We start from the raw sequence: 24,628 nt of genomic DNA, 5'->3' as shown, positions 1-24,628 counted from the left end.
AAACCAGTTCTTCAGGGCAGTGCAAGAGTATCAAAGCAGGAGCCAATCTTATCTCCATCATGATACAGAAAGTGAGCCACCATAAAGAAGACCTTTCTTCTTGGTCCTGCTAGATCAGGGGTGTCAAACTCAATTTCATTGAGGGCCGCATCAGCATTGCGGTTGCCCTCAGGGGGCTGGGTGGGTGTGGCCTGGGTGGGTGTGGCCTACTGGGTGGGCGTGGCTAAAGTGTGTATGGCCTACTGGATCAAGGGTGCCTATGGGGGCCTGGGCAGGAGTGGGACAGATCTGAGGGTCTCTGGCAGAAGGAGGATCTCTGGGCCAGGGCCAAGGCAGTGGGGGCCGTTCCCTCACTGTTTCCAGGATGGCTTCGCGGGCCACATGAAACCACTTCATGGGCCGCATCCGGCCCCCAGGCCTTGTGTTTGACATGTCTGTGCTAGATGAATCTCTTTAGGAGAGGGAACCCGTAGTATTCCCTGCCTCCCCACTCCAGTGGGTCAGGCGGATGTGACTGAAAAGATGGCCCTTCAAATAATCTGGTCCCATGCCATGTAGGGCTTTAAAGGTGACAATCAGTGCCTTTAATTGGACCTGGAAGCAAATCAGCAGCCAATGCAGCTCCCACAGAAGAGATGACACATGGGCACATGTAGGCCTGCACAAAACCATGCGGGCCACTGTATTTTGAACCAATTGAACCTTCTGGATACTTTTCAAGGGCAGCCCCATGCAGAGCACATTGAATAATCGCAATGGACTTGTTTTGTATGTCAGAGAAAGACAAGTAAGATTAAAGTAATATAAATTTTCTAAGTGTTAATATCTCATGCTGTGCCTAGATATTTAATCAGAGTTTGAGTTCATTAGATTTAACAATTAATTCTATTTATTTTTAAAATCTATTTTAAAAATAAAAATTCATTTTAGAAACTGAGAAGGTAACTTTTACAAAATGCTGAAGACAAGTGTGAGGTATATTTGCATCAAGGGAACAATGGATGGTGGTTAATTATATGTGTTGTCTGGTTCCTCAGATGAGCCAACCAATATATGTATCATCTATTTTACTATAGATATTTACTAACATCAGAACTGTTTTTCTTTTAAAGATTAAAATGGATCCTCTTTGATCTGTGCCATATTTGCAAGATTTCATCTATGACATAATTTCACATGAATCTGCCATTAAAAATATTTAAATGTATATACTTCTATTAAATATATGTATTCTTCTCTTATCTTCCAGTCTATCTCAATAATGCCAAAAACTTTATTGTTAACTCACATTCCTACAAATCTGGGTTTTTTTATATTTTATTTTATTTTATTTATTTATTTTATTAGTTTTCTGCACATTTCATCATGAAATGACTTTAGGTCAGAGATCCCCAACCTTTGGGGCACCAGGGACCGGTTCCGTGGAGAGAGGTTTTTCCGCGGATCGGAGGGTGCATGGTTTTGTGTGCTGCCTGCATCCTGCAGATGGAGCTTTGCTTGTTTGTGCAGACCGGTTGCTGGCATGCCGTGGCCCAGTACCGGTCCACGGACCAGAGGTTGGGGACCCTTGCTGTAGGTGACTTACAATGTTAAAAAAATCAAACAATACAAAAATATGTACAGAATAAGAATAAAGCACTATAAAAATATAAATTACCAGGTGTAACTAAAAGATGGAAAGGGAGGGAGTAGGATGAGCAGGACGGGAGGTGGGTTCTGTTATTACTTTATCAGCCTCATCCAGCATGACTCTCTCTCATTGGAGCCCCAGCCCGAATGGCAGAGACGGGTTTTCAAGTTCTTGTGGAAGGTCAGAGGATGGGATCTGAGTCACACCTGGGGGCAAGATCTTCCAAAGGGCAGGAGAGAGTTTTGCCTAATACTTTAAACCTATATGAAAAGCTGGCAATTCTATGCAAAATTTGTTAAAGCACAACTCCTCAACTTTCATTATTGATGGATACAGATATTAATGATAATAGCATCTCTAGATAAAATTATTTTTCCACCACTGAATACATTATTGTACAAAATAATAAAAAATGCAGAATAATTCATTTTGAGAATTTCATTTTAATTCAGAAGAAAGTTACTATAACACATGGCAGAAAATAATATTCTTGTGATGTCATTTTAATAACATGATGCCTGTGATTTACAGTACAGGTGTCCTTAGGTCTGCCACACTTGATTCTCAGTGCTGAGTAGATTATATACTGTAGTAATCACCAAAGGGCTAAAAATACAAGGTATTTCAATGATACTTTACTGAAGAGGAGTTACTTTAAGCTTTATTATTATGGTGATTGTTACTTAATGCTGCAGTTGGGTAATTCACAGCTACATCTATCCTATATCAGCTATTGGTATATGCTTTAGGGCAAGGCTGGATAAACATTAGACTAGCTATTTCAACCCTGTTATTTTCTATCATTCAAAACCTAGTACAGTTGTACACATAGAATTAACAATCTAGAAAACCAAGCATTTGTTCCAATATAGTTGTATTAAGCCCAAGGACCAGGATTGTATATAGTTTTGCAACCCTTTAGACAGAGCCTTCAGAGGTCACCCAAATGTTGCAAGGAACTTCTGATTTTTAATATGACAGAAATCAAAATTATTAGATGTGTATTTAATTTCAATTACTAAATTCTTTACCAGTTAATTTCACTTAAATCCTATACTATTCAATCTTTGAGTCAAGCCTCTGGCATACCACTCAAAGGCCAAATAACTTTGTAGCCAGAAAATATGGAATAGGAGTGTTCAAAGTGCTTAAGAACAATACTGTATTCTCCAGACAGAACCCTCTCTGTATCTCCCACCTTAGTGGTTTAATGTTGTTGTAGAACAATTCTTAGCTTCCCACGTCAATGGGGAAGCAAGCAGAAAATTAGAAGCCACAGGTCATTAGGCAAGTAAGTGGGGGAGCAAGGGAAATGGTGTGCAGGTGAGAGAGGGTGCACAAGAGGCACCATATGGAGTGTGAGGGATGCCATATTGACTGTGGATGGTGCATAAGAGGGACTACATGCCTGATGCAAGGAAGTGCATAACATGGACGTGCAGGTTGTGGAGGGTGAATAAGGTGTAGGGTGCATAAGAGACACCATGTGGATTGGAAAGAATGTGACAGGCATCCCGCAGACTGGGAAGGATGCAAGGCAGGGAGCACAATATGGGTCAGGGAGATTGTGCACAAGCATGGCACAGCAAAGGTTGGGACAATATATGGAGTTTTGCAGGTGTTAGGTATCTCTGAAACAAAGACCCTGTTAACAAATAATGGATTGTCTAGTATTATAATAATTGGCCATTGGGGAAAAAACACTGCTTCTTTGAATACTGTTCTATTTAGAGTCCTAGTGCAATCTGAGAAAAATCTCCTGCTCAATTACGAACGGCTAAACTCTAAAATCTTATGAAAAGTTTCTCTAAACCTCCTGATTTAAAGGAAACTTAGCATCTATGGATAATAAATTATGCAGATCTCAGCGTGTGAAAAAAGACAAAGGCAAATCTCCTTCAGTTAATAATATCTAAATGCAATGTCATTCATGATTATGCAGGAAGTCAGCTGCATTGACTATGAGGTTGTGTCACCAGTGCAAGAACTAAGATTAAATGATGCCAAACGCTTAAGGGAAATCATCCATGTATACATTCAAAGCAATATAGTACAGTGGAGAATTTTATTTGCACTTCTCCAAAACCATTTAGTGAGGTTCCAAAGAGAAATTAAAGATTTTTTTTTAATTTTTAAGATAAAACATTGATGTTTTGAGAAAAATAGTAACAGATTACATCAGTTTATGGGAAAAATGCCTCTTTTTCATTAGTTTTACATAAAGATGGGATGTGTGGTTCAATCAAAAGCCTGTATGTTGTAGTAGCGTTATGGAAGCCAATTGTTAGTTTGAGGAGTTTAGTGACATATTTTGATATCTCATTCATATTAAGAAAAGTCTAAAAGGTTAAACCTCACTTTGAGCTAACCTGCTTGATTTTCATTTTGCTTGCTGAATAAAGAAGGAGGGAGAATCTTCACATAGTTGCAAATTTGTGAGAATCTCAGACTTTCCCATCCCAGAGTCATTTGCCAAGTCAGGATCAGATCTTGCATGAAGTCATGGCGCCAATTTTTAATAAAAAATATTGGTGTTGTTTGTTGTGAACTTCTGTACAGAACCTAGCACTGGGTGGAAACTAGCCAGTCTTAGGGTATTATCTGCTGTTATTATTAAGGAGCTCTTGGCAACTTACAAGAGATTTGGGTATCACCATCATTGCTTGTTGGTAAAAACTTCATATAATGCTTTTTAAATCTGTTTGCTTAAGTTAATAATACAGCTTAAAATGTCTTTATCCATTTGTATGCTCAATATCTCAGGATCCAAAAGATCCAATTGCCTGGGAATCTGACGCTTGGGAAAACAGATGTACCTGAGCCTTTGCATACTATGGTTTTGCTCCAAAAGGCAAAAACTAAAGAGGCAGGGGACAAGGGGTGAGAAATTATACAGCACGCCAAATACTTTTATTTTAACAAATCTATTTAAATGAATATGCTTAAAAGGTAAATGTAAAGGTTCCCCCGCACATGCGAGCTAGTTGTTTCCAACTCTAGGGGCTGGTGCTCATCTCTGTTTCAAAGCCGAAGAGCCAGTGTTTGTCCAAGGACGTCTCTGTGGTCATGTGGCTGTTACCTTCCCACCGTAGTGGTCCCTATTTTCCTACTTGCATTTATTTTTACGTGCTTTCGAACTGCTAGGTTGGCAGAAGCTGGGACGAGTAACAGTCGCTCACTCTGTTACGCGGCACTCGGGATTCGACCCGCCAAACTGCCGACCTTCTGATCGACAAGCTCAGCGTCCTAACCCACTGAGCCACCGCGTCCCTATGCTTAAAATACCTCAAATGCAAATTGTTGCCTGTTTTTGAACAGGTGATCAAGAATCCAGTATTTTAATAGAAAAAAATAACACCAGCACATTGAGGAAGACAAACCTTTATGCAAGGATCTGGAAGAATAAATAATAGATCCTGAATTAGAAGCAAAATAGATTTGAAGCACACAAAGGGACACACATACCATCTGTTGGGAATACCTTAAAGTAGCTCTGAGCAGCTGCCACTGCATGACCTTGGAAAAAGATACATAGAGGTTAAGATCTTCCCAAATAGATGCTATATATGCATCCATGCAGGTGCTGAATATCATTTTGTCTTTTGAATCCAGATCTTTGCACAGCCATGAAAATCAGCAACTAGAGTGTCCTTGCCTTTTTGTGAGTGCATAGAAGCCTCTCCCACCCCCACTGTGTTTAACAGATGAAATGCACTTATAGGAAAAGCTGTCTAAAAGCCTAAAAGCTTTCCCAAATGAGGCCAGTCTGAATTGCAAATGCTGTGCTTGTGGGAACTGATGTGCTCAACAGACACTTTCACTAGCATTTCCCAGGCTTCCTACCGCATAAGTATAGTTTAGAAAAATTATTTAACAAAAAACAGTTTGTTATTTAAAAAATGCCTTTAAATCCAGTGGTCCCCTTAAACTTTGTAAAAAAAATGGTGGGCTGTTACATCCCAGAGCTATGTTTAGAAAATTGCCCACTTTCCTTCAACAAGGAGAAAAGTAAACTGGTAATGAAAAAGTATTCCAAGAGAACTTGGAGATACACATTCAAGTGTATCTAACTACTCATACTCCTCCATGGCAGCCATTTTGCAATGGCACCTTCAATATTTATTTATTACATATATTTCTGCATCACATAACTCCCCAAACCATTAGTAGAATAGAACAGAATAGAGCTGGAAGGGATCTTGGAGGTCTTCTAGTCCAGCTCCCTACTCAAGCAGGAGAACCTATACCATCTCAGACAAGTGACTGTCCAGTCTTTTCTTAAAATCCTCCAGTGATGGAGCGTCCACAATTTCTGAAGGCAAACTGTTCCACTAGTTAATTGTCCTCACTGTCAGGAAGTTTCTCCTTAATTCCAGGTTGCTTCTCTCTTTGATCAGTTTCCAACCATTGTTTCTTGTCCTGCCCTCTGGTGCTTTGGAGAACAGTTTGACACCCTCTTCTTTGGGACAGCCCCTCAAATACTGGAATACTGCTATCATGTCGCCCTTGTTTTGTCTTTTCTTTAGACTAGCCAAACCCAAGTCCTGCAGCCTTTCTTCATATGTTTTAGTCTCCAGGCCCCTGATCATCTTAGTTGCTTTTCTCTGCACTTTTTCCAAAGTCTCAACATCTTTTTTGTAGTATGGTGGCCAAAATTGGTTGCAGTATTCCAGGTGTGGTCTCACTAGGGTTTTATAAAGCAGTACTAATACTTCACGTGATCTTGACTCTATGCCTCTGTTTATACAACCCGGGATTGTATTAGCTTTTTTGGCTGCTGCTGCACATTGCTGGCTTATAGTCAAGTGATCATCCACTAGGACTCCAAGGTCCCTCTCACAGTTACTGTTTTTGAGCCAGGTCTCCCATCTGGCCCATCACAAGACCCTCACTTGACACTCCCACACCTGAAACCCTTATATAAGTAGAACACCGATGCAGACATCCCCTAAACACCACTGACGATGTTACCTAGCCTGGTAACGAAGTTCAGAAACCAACCTTCAAGCTTGGAGAATGAACCTTCACCCTCAGAGCTCTTTTAATTACCCAGAATGATTATTTCAATTGATCAAAGTTATGATGGGTGTCAGGAATCAACATCAATGTCGCCATTTGAGTGATAACCACCACATATGAAAGCCTGTAATAAACTATGTTAATAATGACATGAAATAATAAATAAATTTATGAAACTGAGAAAAAAAGGATGTAATAGTTCTGGATGACGGTGATCTGATCATCTGCACTGGAGTTGATGAATATACTCAAACTAAAAGGTATTAGTTTAATTATAATCAAAAGAGCTAAAATGAACATCAGAAACTATTAATTAGTATAATTTAGATTGCTGTATGTCTGGAAGTAGAAATAAATTGATCAATGCATGTGAATAGTGATCATGGAAGAATCAGAGATCAATGGGGGCAAAGGAAACATGAAACGTTTTGATAGAATGTGATTCAAGAGAAAAGATATTTCACTAGATGATAGTAGGAATGGGTAGGAACAAAATGAGACAACACAAAAAACTGATTAGGTCATTCAGATCCAAGAATAAGAACAGTCACTGGATATGTGGTTTAAATATAAATCCAGTAATATATGTACATGGCAAAATAAAAAAATGTAAATTCACAGGCATAACTTTATTAGCAGAAGATGCACTGAATGTTCAGTATTGGCGTTATTTGGAGATATCGCAATAGCTCTTGGAAAGAGATGGACGCATAAGCACAGGAAGTGTATAAGAAAAAAATATATGTGTTAGAAAAATGAATATACAAAAATGAAAAGCAAAAGATATATAATCTGCATATAATGAAGAGGATATAAGTAAGAGGAAAGAATATAGAGAGGAAAGAACAGATAATGTTAAAAGATGCAGAGAAAAAGCAAAGTGACTTTGAGGAAATGAAAAAAAAAATTAAAGCTGTGCAAAGAGAGCTAGAACAAGGGACCCCCCAACAGTGAATGGATTTAAAAATAAAAGTGACAAAAAATTGGGAAGAAACTGGCAAGAGAAGTTTAGAGATAAATTTATTTATCACATTTGTAGGGCTGTCCAATTTCATAGGTAGGGTCTCATCAAATGGCACTGTTTAATCTATAGGACCCAATGCATGCCAACCCTGTCAGATCAAATACAGATGTTATAGAAAACATATAGTCCTTCAAATAAGCAGGTCCTGTACCATGAAGTATATTATCTATGATGATGTGCAGCATCTTAAAAAGCACTCAGAAGCCTGTTGGTAGCCAGTGTAGCTCATAGAACAGAAGTGTTACATGGGAATATCATAGCATGGCTGTGATGGTTTACGTTCCTGTATTCTGCAGCTTCCTTGTGATCTTCAAAAACAGGGCCACATAGAACACACTGCATACTCCCCTCATAAGCTGAAAAAAAGTATGAATAACTGTCCAGATGCTCCCAGTCCACAAATCAGTGCAATTGGTGCACAAGATGAATATATGTGAAGGTCTTCCTATTCCTCTAGCAGGAATTGTGAGTCCAGGAAAATCCTTGAATTGTACAATTGTACTGAGTATAAGGGACGCGGTGGCTCAGTGGGTTAGGACACTGAGCTTGTCGATCAGAAGGTCGGCAGTTTGGCGGGTCGAATCCCGAGTGCCGCGTAACAGAGTGAGCGCCTGTTACTCGTCCCAGCTTCTGCCAACCTAGCAGTTCGAAAGCACGTAAAAATGCAAGTAGAAAAATAGGGACCACTACGGTGAGAAGGTAACAGCGCTCCGTGCGCCTTTGGCATCTAGTCATGCCGGCCACATGACCACGGAGACGTCCTCGGACAAGCGCTGGCTCTTCGGCTTTGAAACGGAGATGAGCACCGGCCCCTAGAGTTGGAAACGACTAGCACGCACGTGCGGGGGAACCTTTACCTTTACCTTACTGAGTATAACTTAACATTAAGAAAACCAAGATCATGGCATCCGGCTCTCTCACTTCCTGGCAAATAGATGGGGAAGAAATGGAGGTAGTGACAGATTTTATTTTCCTGGGCTCCAAGATCACTGCAGATGGGGACTGTAGCCAAGAAATTAAAAGACGCTTGCTCCTCGGGAGGAAAGCCATGGCAAATCTAGACAGCACACTAAAAAGCAGAGACATCACCCTGTCAACAAAAGTGCGTATAGTCAAGGCTATGGTCTTCCCAGTTGCAATGTATGGCAGTGAAAGTTGGACCATAAGAAAGGCTGAGCGCCAAAGAATTGAGGCCTTTGAACTATGGTGCTGGAGAAGACTCCTGCGAGTCCCTTGGACTGCAAGGCGATCAAACCGGTCAGTCCTAGAGGAAATCAACCCTGACTGCTCTTTAGGAGGCCAGATCCTGAAGCTAAAACTCAAATACTTTGGCCACCTAATGAGAAGGAAGGACTCACTGGAGAAGAGCCGAATGCTGGGAAAGATTGAGGGCAATAGAAGAAGGGGACAACAGAGAATGAGGTGGCTGGATGGAGTCACTGAAGCAGTAGGCGTGAGCTTAAATGGACTCCAGAAGATGGTAGAGGATAGGAAGGCCTGGAGGAACGTTGTCCATAGGGTCACGATGGGTCGGACACGACTTCGCAGCTAACAACAACTAAATATAAAAGTGTAACTTCATTCAATACCAGATATAAAAAGGCTCAATTTCCAGTAGGTGAAACATCCACTTGCTTTGGTTGAACCTGAGTTTGTCCTCCCCATCTAGAACACTTCCAAGCACTGGTACAAGAACTTAGCATAACTTGGCTAAATTGAGAAATATGTACAACTGGGTATCATCAGCATATAGTGATATTCAACCTGATGGGAATTCCTCATCTATACTACTGTATAGATAGTAAACAGCAAAGGAGAGAGCATCACAGACAACAGAAACGCTGGGTTCAATCTCTCTTTTCTACCAATACTGACTAGAACTGGCCACAGAAAGAACCACCAGAATATAGGGTCTCCATTCTTAATTCTATAGGCAGTCCAGAAAGATACCATGATTGATGGTATTTTTAAAGTATTTATTTGTACCTTTCCTTTATTATTTTTGCAAATAACTCAATGCGGTGAATGTATCCAACCTATTTCCTATTTTCCCCACAACAACAACTCTGTGAGTTGGGCTGTGAGAGAGTGACTGGCCCAAGGTCACCCAACTGGTTTTCATGGCTAAGGCAGGATCTGAACTCATGGTCTCTTGTTTTCTAGCCTGGTGTCTTAACCACTAAATCTTGTCTCTAATGATATCAAAAAGAGCTGAGAGAGTTATAGCACCTCTGCCCATGTTCTATCGGAGACCATCCACAAGTGCAACAAATGCTATCTCCATACTGTGACCCAGTGTGAATCTCGACTGAACTGAGTCCAGATAACTTTTCTCCAGGACTCACTGAAGTGTAATCTGACCATCTTCTTAATAAATTTTACTAAAAATGGAAGTTTGGAGAATGAATAAAAATTATTTAGATGTGCTGAATTTACTGATGGCTGCTTAAGGAAGAGATATACTACTGTCTCCTTCAAGATTGGTGGAACTAACCTCTACCTTAAATAAACCAACACTACTACATGGAGTACTACATCCCAGGAGGCCTTCACAAACTAAGAAAGGTTCCTCAAACAAAGTATAGGATTAATGTACTGTGAGAGGCTGAAAAGCAATATTTTGATTCAAGGCCACTCCAGGCAGCAACTAAGGCCTCATATCTTTTTCATGATTCACATAGGAGCTGCAGAAAAAAAAGGGAACTGAATTTTTTTAAAACATTAGGACTACAGATACTTGAAACCTTTAAATATATTAAGGATGTGATTAAGGTTCTAGAGGGCAGTATTATCAATATTAAACATAAATCAAGAACACGGGGTCATAACCTCAAGCTGAGAGGAGGTAAGTTAAAAAGTAATGTTAGAAAGTATTACTTCACAGAAAAAGCAGAAGCTTGAAACCAATTTCCGGGAGAGATAGTGAGTTAATCATCAGTAACTGAGTTTAAACATGTTTTGAACACTTGTTCATCACCCAATGAAAATTAAACATAAAATAAAAATAAATAAAATAATAATTAAATATAACACAAAATTTAAAAGAAAACAAAAAGCAAATAAACTCGAAAGGCACACTTGAAGGACCACTAGGACGTTTTCTGCCATCAATTTTCTATATTTCTATGTTTTAAAGCTATGATAAGATTTCTTTGTGGTATTAAATGCCTTAAACAAATACATTAGTTGCTATACTTAGCTCTTTTCTTATGAGAAAGTCTTCATAGGATGAAAATTATCATATAGTTTTTCTGCATGTATGCATTTTTATTATGCTGTTATAATTGATGTAATTTTTGAGCTTTATATACAGTTCAGGAAACCATGTTATGGGCAAAAAACATGGTGAAACAGATTGGCTTCATGTTGGCAAAGCAATGGACAAGGCTATATACTGTCGTCTTATTTGTTCAACCTATATGCTGAATAAATTGTATATCAAAGGAAGAAAAAGAATGTGGTTTTAAAACGAAGAAGGAACATCAAAATCTCTGCTATGCTTAGGATACTACTTTGATAGACAAAAATGCAAAGGATCTGCATGTTCTAGTAATAAAAATTAAGCAGCAATGGGAAAAAAATAGTACTGAAATTAAATATAAAGCAGACAAACTAATAACAATAGGTAAAACAACCAACCTTAGAATTGACAATGAATATACTGAAGTGATATATTGTTTCTGTATTTTAGGATCAACCATCAACAGTAAAGAAAGAACAGGTAAGACTAGCACTTGACAGAGCAGCCATAGAGACCTTGAAAAGATATTCAAATGCTGTGATGCACCTATTCCTACAATGATCAGAACTGTACAAGCCATATTTATGGAAGTGAAAGTTAGATGCTGAGGATAGGAAGAGTTGGAGAACACTGTTGAATTTTGGAGTTGGAGAAAATTCCTGAGAATATTATGGATGGTCAAGAAAAGAAACCAACTCAAGAGTTCTCCTTCAAGATCCAAATGACCAGGCTCAATTATCCTACATTGGACACATTATGCGAAGATCTAGTTCTCTGGAACAGGCTCTAATATTGGGAAAGGTGGAAGGAACGAGAAGAAGACAAGGAGCAGTAAGATGGATTGAGTCAGTTACAGTGGCGATGAGTACATTGTTAGAAAATCTGAAAGACCAGGTTACAGATAGATAATTGAGGAGAACCCCTTCATGGATTACTGCCTTGTTGTGGTGAAGGGGCTTGCGTAATTCAATGAAGCTATGAGCTATGCCGTGCAGGGCCACCCAAAACGGACAGGTCATAGCCGAGAGTTCTGACAAAACGTGATCCACTGGAGAAGGAAATGGCAACCCACTCCAGTATCTCTGCCATGAAAACCCTATGGACAGTACCAAAAGGCAAAACGATATGACGCTGGAAGATGAGCCCCTCAGGTTGAAAGGCGTCCAATATGCTACTGAGGAAGAGCAGAGGGCTAGTACTAGTAGCGCCAGAAAGAATGAAGCGACTGGGCCAAAGCCGAAAGGACGCTCAGCTGTGGATGTGTCTGGTGGTGAAAGGAAAGTCCGATGCTGTAAAGATTTTTTTCTCCATAGGAACCTGGAATGTAAGATCCATGAATCAAGGAAAGCTGGACGTGGTCAAACAAGAGATGACAAGACTGAACATCGACATCTTAGGTATCAGCGAACTAAAATGGACAGGAATGGGTGACCATCAGGTATACTACTGCGGGCAAGAATCCCTCAGAAGAAATGGAGTAGCCTTCATAGTCAATAAAAGAGTAGGAAAAGCAATACTGGGATTCAATCCTCAAAATGACAGAATGATCTCAGTTCGAATCCAAGGCAAACCATTCAATATCACAGTAGTCCAAGTCTATGCCCCAACCACCAGTGCTGAAGAGGATGAAATTGACCGGTTCTACGAAGCCCTACAGCACCTTATAGAACTAACACCAAAAAACGATGTCCTTATCATCATGGGGGATTGGAATGCTAAAGTAGGAAGCCAAAAGATAACTGGAATAACAGGCAAGTTTGGCCTTGGAGTACAAAATGAAGCAGGGCACAGGCTGATAGAATTTTGTCAAGAGAATACGATGGTCATAGCAAACACTCTTTTCCAACAACCCAAGAGACGGCTCTACACATGGACATCACCAGACGGTCAACACAGAAATCAGACTGACTATATGCTCTGCAGCCAAAGATGGAGAAGCTCTATACAGTCAGTAAAAACAAGACCAGGAGCTGACTGTGGCTCAGACCATGAGCTTCTTGTTGCAAAGTTTAGGCTTAAATTAAAGAAAGTAGGGAAAAGCGCTAGGCCAGTCAGGTATGAATTAAATCATATCCCTGTTGAATATACAGTAGAGGTGACAAATAGATTTAAGGAATTAGATCTGATAGACAGAGTGCCTGAAGAACTATGGACAGAGGTTCGTGACATTGTACAACAGGTAGCAACCAAAACCATCCCAAAGAAAAAGAAATGCAAGAAAGCAAAATGGCTGTCTGAGGAAGCTTTGCAAATAGCTGAGGAAAGGAGGGAAGCGAAAGGCAAGGGAGAAAAACATAGATATGCCCAATTGAATGCAGAATTCCAGAGAATAGCTAGAAGAGATAAGAATGCCTTCTTAAATGAATAGTGCAAAGAAATAGAAGAAAACAATAGAATAGGGAGGACCAGAGATCTTTTCAAGAAAATTGGAGAGATGAAGGGAACGTTTAATGCAAAAATGGGCATGATAAAGGACCAAAATGGCAGGGACCTAACAGAGGCAGAAGAGATTAAGAAGAGGTGGCAAAATTACACAGAAGAACTATACAAGAATGAGCTTAACGTCCCTGATAATCACAATGAGGTGGTCACTGACCTCGAGCCAGACATCCTAGAATGTGAAGTGAAGTGGGCCTTAGAAAAGCTGAGCAACAACAAAGCTAGTGGAGGTGACAGTATTCCAGCTGAGCTATTCAAAATCTTAAAAGACAGTGCAGTAAAAGTGCTACACTCAATTTGCCAGCAAATTTGGAAAACTCAACAGTGGCCACAGGATTGGAAAAGATCAGTTTACATTCCAATTCCAAAGAAAGGCAGTGCCAAAGAATGTTCAAACTATCGCACCATTGCACTCATTTCTCATGCTAGTAAAGTCATGCTTAAAATCCTACAAGCTAGACTTCAGCAGTATGTGGATCGAGAACTACCAGAAGTACAGACAGGATTTCGAAGAGGCAGAGGAACTAGAGATCAAATTGCCAACATACGCTGGATCATGGAGAAAGCTAGGGAGTTCCAGAAAAACATCTACTTCTGCTTCATTGACTATGCTAAAGCCTTTGACTGTGTGGATCATAACAAACTGTGGCAAGTTCTTAAAGAGATGGGAGTACCAGACCATCTTATTTGTCTCTTGAGAAACCTATATGCGGGTCAAGAAGCAACAGTGAAAACTGGACACGGAACCACTGATTGGTTCAAAATTGGGAAAGGAGTCCGGCAAGGCTGTATACTGTCGCCCTGCCTATTTAACTTATATGCAGAGCACATCATGAGAAAGGCAGGGCTAGATGAATCAAATGTTGGAATTAAGATTGCCGGAAGAAATATCAACAACCTAAGATACGCAGATGATACCACTCTAATGGCAGAAAGTGAAGAAGAACTAAAGAGCCTCTTGTTGCAGGTGAAGAAGGAGAGTGCAAAACCTGGGTTGAAACTTAACATTAAGAAAACCAAGATCATGGCATCTGGCCCTCTCAATTCCTGGCAAATAGATGGGGAAGAAATGGAAGTAGTGACAGATTTTATTTTCCTGGGCTCCAAGATCACTGCAGATGGGGACTGTAGCCAAGAAATTAAAAGACGCTTGCTCCTGGGGAGGAAAGCCATGGCAAATCTAGACAGCACACTAAAAAGCAGAGACATCACCCTGTCAACAAAAGTGCGTATAGTCAAGGCTATGGTCTTCCCTGTTGCAATGTATGGCAGTGAAAGTTGGACCATAAGAAAGGCTGAGCGCCAAAGAATTGAGGCCTTTGAACTATGGTGCTGGAGAAGACTCCTGCGAGTCCCTTGGACTGCAAGGCGATCAAACCGGTCAGTCCTAGAGGAGATCAATCCTGACTGCTCTTTAGAAGGCCAGATCCTGAAGCTAAAACTCAAATACTTTGGCCACCTAATGAGAAGGAAGGACTCACTGGAGAAGAGCCTAATGCTGGGAAAGATCGAGGGCAATAGAAGAAGGGGACGACAGAGAATGAGGTGGCTGGATGGAGTCACTGAAGCAGTAGGCGTGAGCTTAAATGGACTCCAGAAGATGGTAGAGGACAGGAAGGCCTGGAGGAATGTTGTCCATAGGGTCGCGATGGGTCGGACACGACTTCGCAGCTAACAACAACAACAACAATTGAGGAGAAAATCAATGTGGTCACTAGAAGTTGAAACAAGTTGATGGCACTTAATCAATCAAGAATGATTACATGGTCCTACCTAGTAAAGCACATACAGGGAAATATTCCTATTGGAAAACTGACAAGAGGCTGAATATCAGCAGTATTTTTTCTTTGTCAATTTGCCAGGTTCTGGGCAATAGAAAGATAATTTATAAAAGTTTATCTCATTTATTCTACTTTCTATCCATTCAGTTTTGCTCCTTTATTTGCACTCCTTCCTTTTCAGCTTCTAACCTATGAACTCCAATAGGCATGAGAAGAGTAAGCCTGATGTTCTTTTCAGGCATAAAGACAGTATATACATGAAAACATAAATATTGACAGAAGTATGGTTTCCAATTAACATGAAATTTTATTTTATTCTACTTTGGACAGGCTCTATTTCAGGCACTATGTTCAGTTCTGTTCTCATACTTTGAGAAGAAGTTAGACAAATGGGAAAGGTTCTGAAAATTGCAACATGGATGATTAGGGGACTAGAAACTGTCCTTTGAAAAAGAATTTGAAGAAGCATGTTTGGCAGGGGGGAAAGAGAAGTGTTAGACTTGAGGAGGAAGAGTGAGGGGCGATAAAATTTCAGCACTTTTCAGATAACTGAAGAAAGTCACACAGAAGATGAGCAAGATTTGCTCTCTCTTGTTCTGTAGTACAGAACACAAATTAATGGATTTAAGTTATAGGAAGGGAAATTCTAGCCAATCTCTCCCCATCCCCCTATCAAATCCTAACAATAAGAGATCTTTGATAGGATACCCAATTGTCCATACAGCTGATCTCAGCGTTCTGAAGTAGGTCAGTTAAGACATCAACACTGCACGGATTCCAGGAATGCGGCTTTTTGTTGTTGTAGCTTATAGTAACAGCAAATATTAACTGGATTCTTCCAATCCAGTAATCCTGAAAGCATGTCTGTTTTTTTCCCCCTCCAATTTTATAATAAACAAAATCAAGGTGAGATTATTTTGAGTTTCTTTCTTCAGTCTCTGGACTGTGTCATCTATTCTGTAAGTCACTCTTTTATCTGTTATTCCACCTTCTTGAAAGTCATCTCCAATTTCATTTTCTGCACTGGTGATGTTACCTAGTTTGGGTAATGAAATGTCTGCAAGAAAACAAGCAAGCTCAGAGAACCCCAAGGACCCCCCATGTCGAACCTGAGCTACAAAAATTCTCCTTTATTAATTTTATTTTCAGATGGTAGACTCCTCTTTAACTGGATACACCATGTTCAAACCCAGGCTACACAACCATCTTTCAAGAATGCTTTGGTAACTCCTATAAGCAGGGAATTTGACTCAATAAACTGAATTACTCCTTCCAACTTTATGATTCTACATAGCATGAGGGCTCCACATGACTCTTCAGTTGCAGGTTGCCACACTTTAAAGCAGGAGTGGACAACTCTTTGGTCATGATGGATGACTATATTTACATTTTGGAGGGTGCACTGGTTGCTTCAGAATGAGAGTGGAAATGTTATATATGTGATCACATCAGGATTGGGAGGAGTTGGAGAGGGGTTTGCAATAAACCCCAGTCCATGGACCAGCACCGGGCCGCAGCATGCCAGCAACCGGTCCGCACAAACAAGCAAAGCCCCATCCACGGGATGCAGGCAGCACACAAAACCACGTCTCCTCTGGTCCGCAGAAAAATCTTTTTCCACAGAACCGGTCCCTAGTGCGCAAAAGGTCGGGGGCCTCAATATAGTCCAATAACTATAAGGAATTATAATCCAATACAGCTTTTAAAAATTTAAAATGCAGACTTCCCTTAATATTTTGCCAAAGTTGCAATTGCTGATGGAAGGGTTGCATCTTATATATTGTATGACAAATATGGACAGGTTGAAATTATTCATTTGTAGGTGAATATTGTTTATGAATCTGAACACTGATTCTTATGTTAGGAGTTTAAAGTCACAGAGAAATGTCTTCTCATGGTCTACCTGAAGAGTCTAAGTCATGTTTACATGTCTCCAAATGTACTAAATCAATTAAAAATATATTAAAGCCCTTTTAGGTTTTAATATTCTTGGTTTTCTTGGCTTTCACAGAGAGTATAATCTTGGGGACATGATACATATTACATTGGAGATCCAACTGAGTCCATTGTACAACTAAGTGTAGTGCTACTGATATTGCACTTGAGAATTCTTACCTTACTGCTGCAGCCATATTTCCAATAGGGTTTATTGGCAGTGGTCTAACTCCTGGGAAAATTCCTCTACTCAGAATGCGAGCTCCATTTTGTATCACTCCAGGTGGCACTGAAGACAAATAAAAAGAAAATTGGCTATCAATTTTACATTAAAGTCGCCAGTTTTCCAATCACATACAGGGGAAGATCTTATTAGTTTTATCATGGTCAAAGTATAGTCACAAATACTGTGAAAGGTTGCTGAAAAATGCTTACTAAGAGCACCAGTTGAAATGTTCTTGGTCCAAACTTCATTTCAGCAACATACTTACCAAGTGGTTAAGGTAAGATGTTTTCGTACAAGCCATGATATAGTGGAATAGAAAACACATACTCCAAAGTTGAAGATTGACATATAATCTATTTCAAAAAGTAATCTTTGCAGAAAGGGAAAGACCCCTGCCTAGCATTTCAAAAACGAAATCACGACCAGAACTGATACTACTAAACTAATTAGAAAAAAACAGTAATCTGGCTGAGAAGCTCAATTCTGCAAATTCATTCAACTCAAGTATATACTGTACATTTCCTTGGCAGCAGTATTCTTTCCTCAAATGGGGACTAAAAGTAATGGTCTACCTTATAGGCATGTTTTGAAGGCGACTGAAATAGGAAAGGATTCAGACTTATTCTCCCATGACGGGAAAAATATTAAAAGAGTTGTAAAATTTCGCAATTGCAGTCAATTCTGCAATCTCTACAGAAACTTTTTCAAAGGCCACGAAAGGGAGAAATCAGTATACACAATCTATAGGGAATGTGCAATTTCTTGAATTTTAAAATGCCAATTGTGCTAATATTTTTCAAAAATTTTAATCTTTTAAATATATAATGCATTACTGTAATTTGTTTTTTACTCCAGTTAATACAGTAAAATGTATGTAAAGTATATAAGTAATTTGATCTAATTAAAGTAAAAGCCCATTTAAATACAATGTTACAAAAATAGAATTACTTTTTTCCATTGTTACATTATTTAAAAACATCCTAATTTTGACATAAAACGTGGGAAGCCCATAGATCCATATCAGGTTGTTCAGCAAGACATATACTTCTAATTAGTAGTGGTTGATGTGCAACTGGTAGAATAGTCCTACTACCTTCATGCCTTGCTTACAGGCTTCTGATAAGCATGTGAATGGCCACTGGGAAAATATACTGTGAAATGATAGATCTTGGACCTAATGCAGCAGAATTATTACTGTATTTTGTAAGAGTCTACATATTTAACTACTGTACGAAGGATATTGCTAGGAGGAAGAGCTAGCAGATATCTCCTACCTCACAATGGCAATTGGTAATAGTCTATTTTCAGTTTATGGAAGTTTAGCCTGTATCTAATAAAGGCATTGCACTAACAAAAGTACATTTGCATGCTCAAATGCCATACCCAACAAATGCTGATCTCTGTTTTGGAGGATCTGACAACTTTAGGAAACATCTCTCTTTCAATTTATATGCGCACATGAATAATAGATGGATTGACAAAAATCTTGCATGTTGGTGGTTAGAAATGCTTCATGCTACAGTAGTTTTTGATCCAACATCACCAATTAAGAAAAAAGTGCTAAAGATTTTACAAACTCACTCACTCATGCACAGCAACTGAGGACCCAAATCTAATTAATCATTTAAATTTTATACTAAGTTTCATGCCTTTGCTAACTACACATACTCTTGTTTGTAACCTTAGTGTCCATGAACCCAGATTTTTTTCTTGGCCTTTTAGTTTTCTTTATTTACAAGGAGAACAGTTAAGCCTGCCTCCCCTCTTGTTACACAGTCATATTAATTTTATTTTATAATGCCTAGGAATTTAAAACAAAAGACAATTATGATGTATTAGAAAAGATGCATGTCTAGGGAATTTCCCAGTATGAACAGCTTTAGAAAGTTTACCGACAATGAAGAGACAATCACACAACACTACATCTTAAATATGAAATGTATATATTAGCAGTGGGCAATTAATTTTCCCAAGGGGCCACAGGGACTGTTGTGGAGGACCGCTCACTCCACCCCACTCCACCCTACCCACTGCTGTACCTGATGAGACCCCCGCCAACTGTGTGAGCCAGATAGGGACAGCCTCCATGCTGGATGTGGCCCACAGGCCATAAAATACCCAGGTTTGTATTTATTATATCAATAGCAATTACAAATCTATGGAGATTTTTAGAATGAGGTTTCCCCCTTTCCAAATGGCATTAACTCCCAACTCTCATTTAATACATAAAAGCAAGCTCTTTATCAGAGACAGAGGCTCAATTATTACTTCTCTGTGCAGTACTTTACTTCCTTTCTAAATAGCTGATAAGTAGTGGATTTGGTCAAGCGTAGCAAATAGCAATTGTTGGGCTCCCTGTTTGGACTCAGAGTTCCCTTATCATGACTCCTAAAATGGTGGATATTGTTTTTCTATATTTTGAAATAAGAAAGGCAGAAAACTATAGAGCAGAACCCCTAAAATATTTACATTACAGTTAAAAGACTACCTCAAAAAATGTTTGTTTGTGTATTTCATACAAGTGTGCTAGGCAGTATGAATTTGCATTTTTGACTTCTGCGCATTTTACAGGGTACGATTCAAAATTAGACTAAACTATTCATACAATTAGTAGAATAAATAACAATAAAATCTTACAACAGATACAATATAAAAAACCCAGGCTCGTTACCAACATATTCACCAAAAGGCACATTTGAAATAATGCTTAATATGAAGAATAATGTAAATTGTTACAGGATATTTGAAAGAAAAAGTGCTCTTCTGTTTTCATAGATGCCAAGGTTTTCATCAAAATCTAACCCAGGTGTGCTCAACCCATGGTCCACAGCTGCATGTGGCCCTCAACAGCTCATAATGTGGCCCCACAAGATAAATAAAAATATTAAAAAGTAAAGGTTGTTATTTATATATATTTACTGTATTATTTATTTTATATGTGACCCAAGACAATTCCTCCTCACTCAATTTGGCCCAAGGAAGTAAAAAAAGATTGGACAACTATGGTCTAATTTCTTCAGTAAAGGCACAACAACAATATATAATGTCCATTAATAAATTCTAATCTCAGCCAAATGGAGGACACACATACCCTACCAATTTGTATCGGCCTCAATCCCTGCCTTTTTCCAATATTTTGTAACAAAAATAGATAGATACAAACATCCACATTATTAAGGCTTTTTGGATGGAAGAAGGCTCTATAGGAGCCCCACATCCCCTGCAAACTTAAACCATGGCTTTTCCAGATTTTTTAAAATTGGGAAATGTTTAGGCAAAGGAATATTAGAAAATGATAATTTCCACAGGAAACATTTGAGCCTCGACTATACATTTTCCAATGCAAATACTCTAACTTGGTTGGAAAATATTGGCTATAATATCTAATTAGCTATCATAATAATCTTCCCATTACTATTGTGATTTTATTAGAATGTATATTATTGTGATAATATAGAATGTATACATCAAAAAGTTGCAAAAATACTTCAATGATACAAATATACCTAGGGTCAGGGCTTTTATTTGCAGGGGACAGAAAAAAAAAGATAGAAGGAAAGCTTGATCAATCTATTATTCATTTTTTGTTCCATAATGAAAAATAAACTTCTTTTTCACTAATTTTGTTCATCAAACTGATACAGACAACAGAATGGCAGCTAAATTGGATGGAGTAAAACTGGATTTTTTTCTACAAACATAGCTTCCCATTTCCATGGTTTATGGCCCTTGCTCTGTGAAATAGAAACCCATTATTGCCTACTCTCAATTTCTTAATAATATTTGACTCGACTTAAGAAGATTAAATTAATGAGAACATTATATCTTTTTTAGCTAAAGATTTGTATGCCAATGAAATATGGAATAAAACTTAATAGTTAAATTTATGTCCCAGATCTGAACTATCTGAAGTTAGAATTTTCTTTTTAAGACTTAATTATCCCTAATTACAGAGTGACTCCCATACCATTTTTGTTTTGTTTTGTTATTAAGTCTCTTCACAAATATACTTCTTCCTCAAATATTTTGTTTTTAACTTGAAATGTGGTCTGCAACCCCAAGAAACATTGCATCAGTAGCATGTCTGGATATTTATACCATCTATCTATATTTTGTATTTGTTTGCAAATGAGGTTATCGGATCTGAATTTTAAATGCTTTTAATAGTTTCTTGCCTTAATTTTTCCACAAATAAGGTTAACATTAAAATAAACAAAAATGTGCTTTGTATTTTAGCAGAGTTTTGCATATCATACTTGGCATGTCTCAAACATGAGACAGTAGCTCCCCACAGTGGATTAAAAAGCAAGTAGCATAAACATACTGTTTCTATGGAAACAATAATTTCACTGAAAATTACTGCCACCATCCACAATTAGAAAGCTAGTGAACTGTCTAGCAAACACTTTTAGCACTCCCAATAGTAGCAGTTCTCTTACACATTTAAGTTACTTTATTCATTTCATGACAGTTGCTTAAAAGATAAAGCCCGAAACATATGTAAAAGCTTACAAATATTGGGAATAGACTAGATGACTCAGTTTAACATAACCATTTCTTCAAATGAGCTAGTAGAAGTCTATTTTGTAATTACACTGAAGCAAATTCTAAACTAGGGCTAGCCCAGGGGTAGGCAACCTTGGCTCTTTTATGACTCGTGGCCTTCAACTCCCAGAATTCCTGAGCCAGCTGTACTGGCTCAGGAATTCTGGCAGTTGAAGTCCACGAGTCATAAAAGAGCTAAGGTTGCCTACCCCTGGGCTGGACAATGTCATGTCTCCTCGCAACTTCCACAGTGCACTTCTATTTGATAAACTGGTTAAAGTGAATGGAAACTGAAACCCAAATCATCTGAAAATCTCCAGGTTGATTAACCTTACTTTAAAAAGAACTTGATTTTGTCTCATTTGCAGTCATTATATTTCCCTGAGAATGGTTACTTTTCATAGGACAAGAAATGAAAGAGAATCTAACCTCAACTGGCATACCACAAAATCAAGTAAAAGGGGAGTTGTAGAGCAAAATATCTGGAATATCTGTGCTAGCTTCATAGCACAATATTTTTCAAAAAAAATGAAATTCGGGTCTTGCCTATAAATACACTATGCTTTTTTTAGATAGAAAGAATCCCTTAGGTAAGGAAACACAAAACAATGTGTTCAAATATTGACAGCTGGGAGGTGCACGAAGAAATATGCCAGAAAACTTCCTAAATCAATCTAAGGATAAGGCAGGAACTGCATCTAATTTGCATTTGCTTAATTTCTTTTTATTCCTTGGCAGTCAGTTCTAGCTGTGCTATCTCTTATTATTTTTCTCATCAACTCTTATCATTGTGGGTCTACTGGACCAGGATCCTATCTCAGTTGTTTGCATTATTCTGCATGTGACAAGTCTGTCTTGTCTGTCCTTCCTTCCTTCCTTCCTTCCTTCCTTCCTTCCTTCCTTCCTTCCTTCCTTCCTTCCTATCTATCTATCTATCTATCTATCTATCTATCTATCTATCTATCTATCTATCTATCTATCTATCTATCTATACTATCAATGAAACTCTCATTCCTGTAATCTTTAACTGAATGAAACATTGCACCATAGGGCAAAACCTTTTGAACCAAGGTACCTCAAATGGACTAACATACAGAATGTATCCAAAATCCAAGTTTATAATGTAATACAAAATGTCTTTTTCTGTGCTGATATCTGACTGTCTGACACAATCAATCTTAGCTGTTTTCAAGGCACATACATCTCTGAATGTATCCTAGTTTTTCAAGTGAAAGCACTACATTAGAAACTATTGTTGAATGCATTCTGGTAAGGAAATATCTCTGAAATGATGATCCACCAAGGCACAGGTTGTCTAGTCAGACCTAAGAACACAATATATAATATAAAGATATGCACATTATAACTTTTCTCTAATAACAGAGCTTTATGAATTATAACTTAACAGATTTACTGCAACCAACCTTGGGTTAATGCTTTAAATATGGCCATACATATGGGAAGGATGAATAGGCTATAAAAGGTATAGCTTTGCTTTGCAAACTTAAATATTCCACACTTTGATTTTGCATTATTCAAATCACTAGGAATCCTACTAAGAATCCCACTGCAGAATTAACCATGATGGTTGAAAAAGGTTCTTTTACCTTTAGCTTCTGAATCCATTTTTTTCATAAAAGGGACAGAGATGTAATCTGTACTAAGCAATAATTTAAACTTTACTTTAAAAATAGGACAGAAATCCATTAAAACTTTTATCTGAATATTATGGCACAACTTTAGAACATATTTTATTGGACATATATGCATGCTCATATCTCTCCTTGCAAACTTTATTAATGGACAAACCAAAAGTCCAATAGAGAATATACTTTATATGTTTCCTTTAAAGAATATCAAAGTGAAAACACTGATATATCCTTTCCCTTATTATCACTGATTTTAGGGACAAAAATGCCAGTGATCTGGTATCTGTCCAAATGTTAAGATTTCCATCAGAAGCTTTTGTCTTGATGCCCTTCATTAGATACAATGAAGAGCTCATTAAGTAAAATTAAGGCCTTTTTAATGATGTCACACTTCATTTTTAGTTTTTGGTTAACTGTTAACCATTATATTAATAATAGAGAATTGAATAATTCAATATTCATATTGAATAATTCCAGAAGCTAATGTTAAAAAGTGTGGTAAAAGTACACAGATTTCCCATTTTTAATATGTCCCTATTTTGCAGATTTACTAGTCCTACTCTCAAATTAAACAAAAAAAAAAAGGAAGTGGGCAACTTCAGTTGAATTCTTTTTTTTTTTATTTAAAAAGTTTTACAATACATTTTGACTTTAATCCCCCCTCCCCCACCCCTATCTAACCCTCCCTATCCCTCTCCCCCTTCCCTCCTCCCCCCCCCGACTTCCCAGAGCTAAATACAGGGTATAAAATCGAAAAACAAACGTAAGCACCCCTATGTTATCAACAATAAACTATTAATTCTATCTCCCTCTAGCTCATATAAAATGAATACAAACAATATTAATATTACAAATAAAGTAAAAAAGAAAAAGAGGAAAACAAAAAAAGAGCTTTACTCAGAATAGATTTTCTTAATCCCAGTCTTTGGAGCACGTCTGTCATGACCCCCATAACTTCTTTAGACCGCTCCCCTCCCAGATCTTCACTGTAAGCACGCTTTGGAGATTCCATAACTTTCTGCTGGTCCCGCTCTTGCTCTCGTCTCACTCTTCCCAGGGCGGCACGCGTCATCTTCCGGCCTCCTGCAACCACCGATGAGACTGTGACTTGATCCCCTCCAACACCATTGTCTTCTGTC

The 24,628-nt window shown here is 38.4% G+C and overlaps 1 protein-coding gene across 3 annotated transcripts in view; it reads right to left on the bottom strand.

Annotated features, from left to right (window-relative positions):
* The window catches only part of FOXN3 (forkhead box N3), a 244,485-nt gene that overhangs the window by 9,371 nt on the left and 210,486 nt on the right, over nt 1–24,628 (bottom strand). For all 3 annotated transcript variants that reach the window (XM_083375499.1, XM_083375500.1, XM_083375501.1), the window contains one exon: nt 17,250–17,358. In XM_083375499.1, the coding sequence (XP_083231625.1) occupies nt 17,250–17,358 (109 nt within the window). The remainder of the gene's footprint in view (nt 1–17,249; nt 17,359–24,628) is intronic.

The sequence above is a fragment of the Vipera ursinii genome, assembly GCF_947247035.1.
Source record: "Vipera ursinii genome assembly, chromosome: 1".
NCBI classification, from domain to species: Eukaryota; Metazoa; Chordata; class Lepidosauria; order Squamata; family Viperidae; genus Vipera; species Vipera ursinii.
This window is presented reverse-complemented; position numbering and strand designations above follow the sequence as displayed.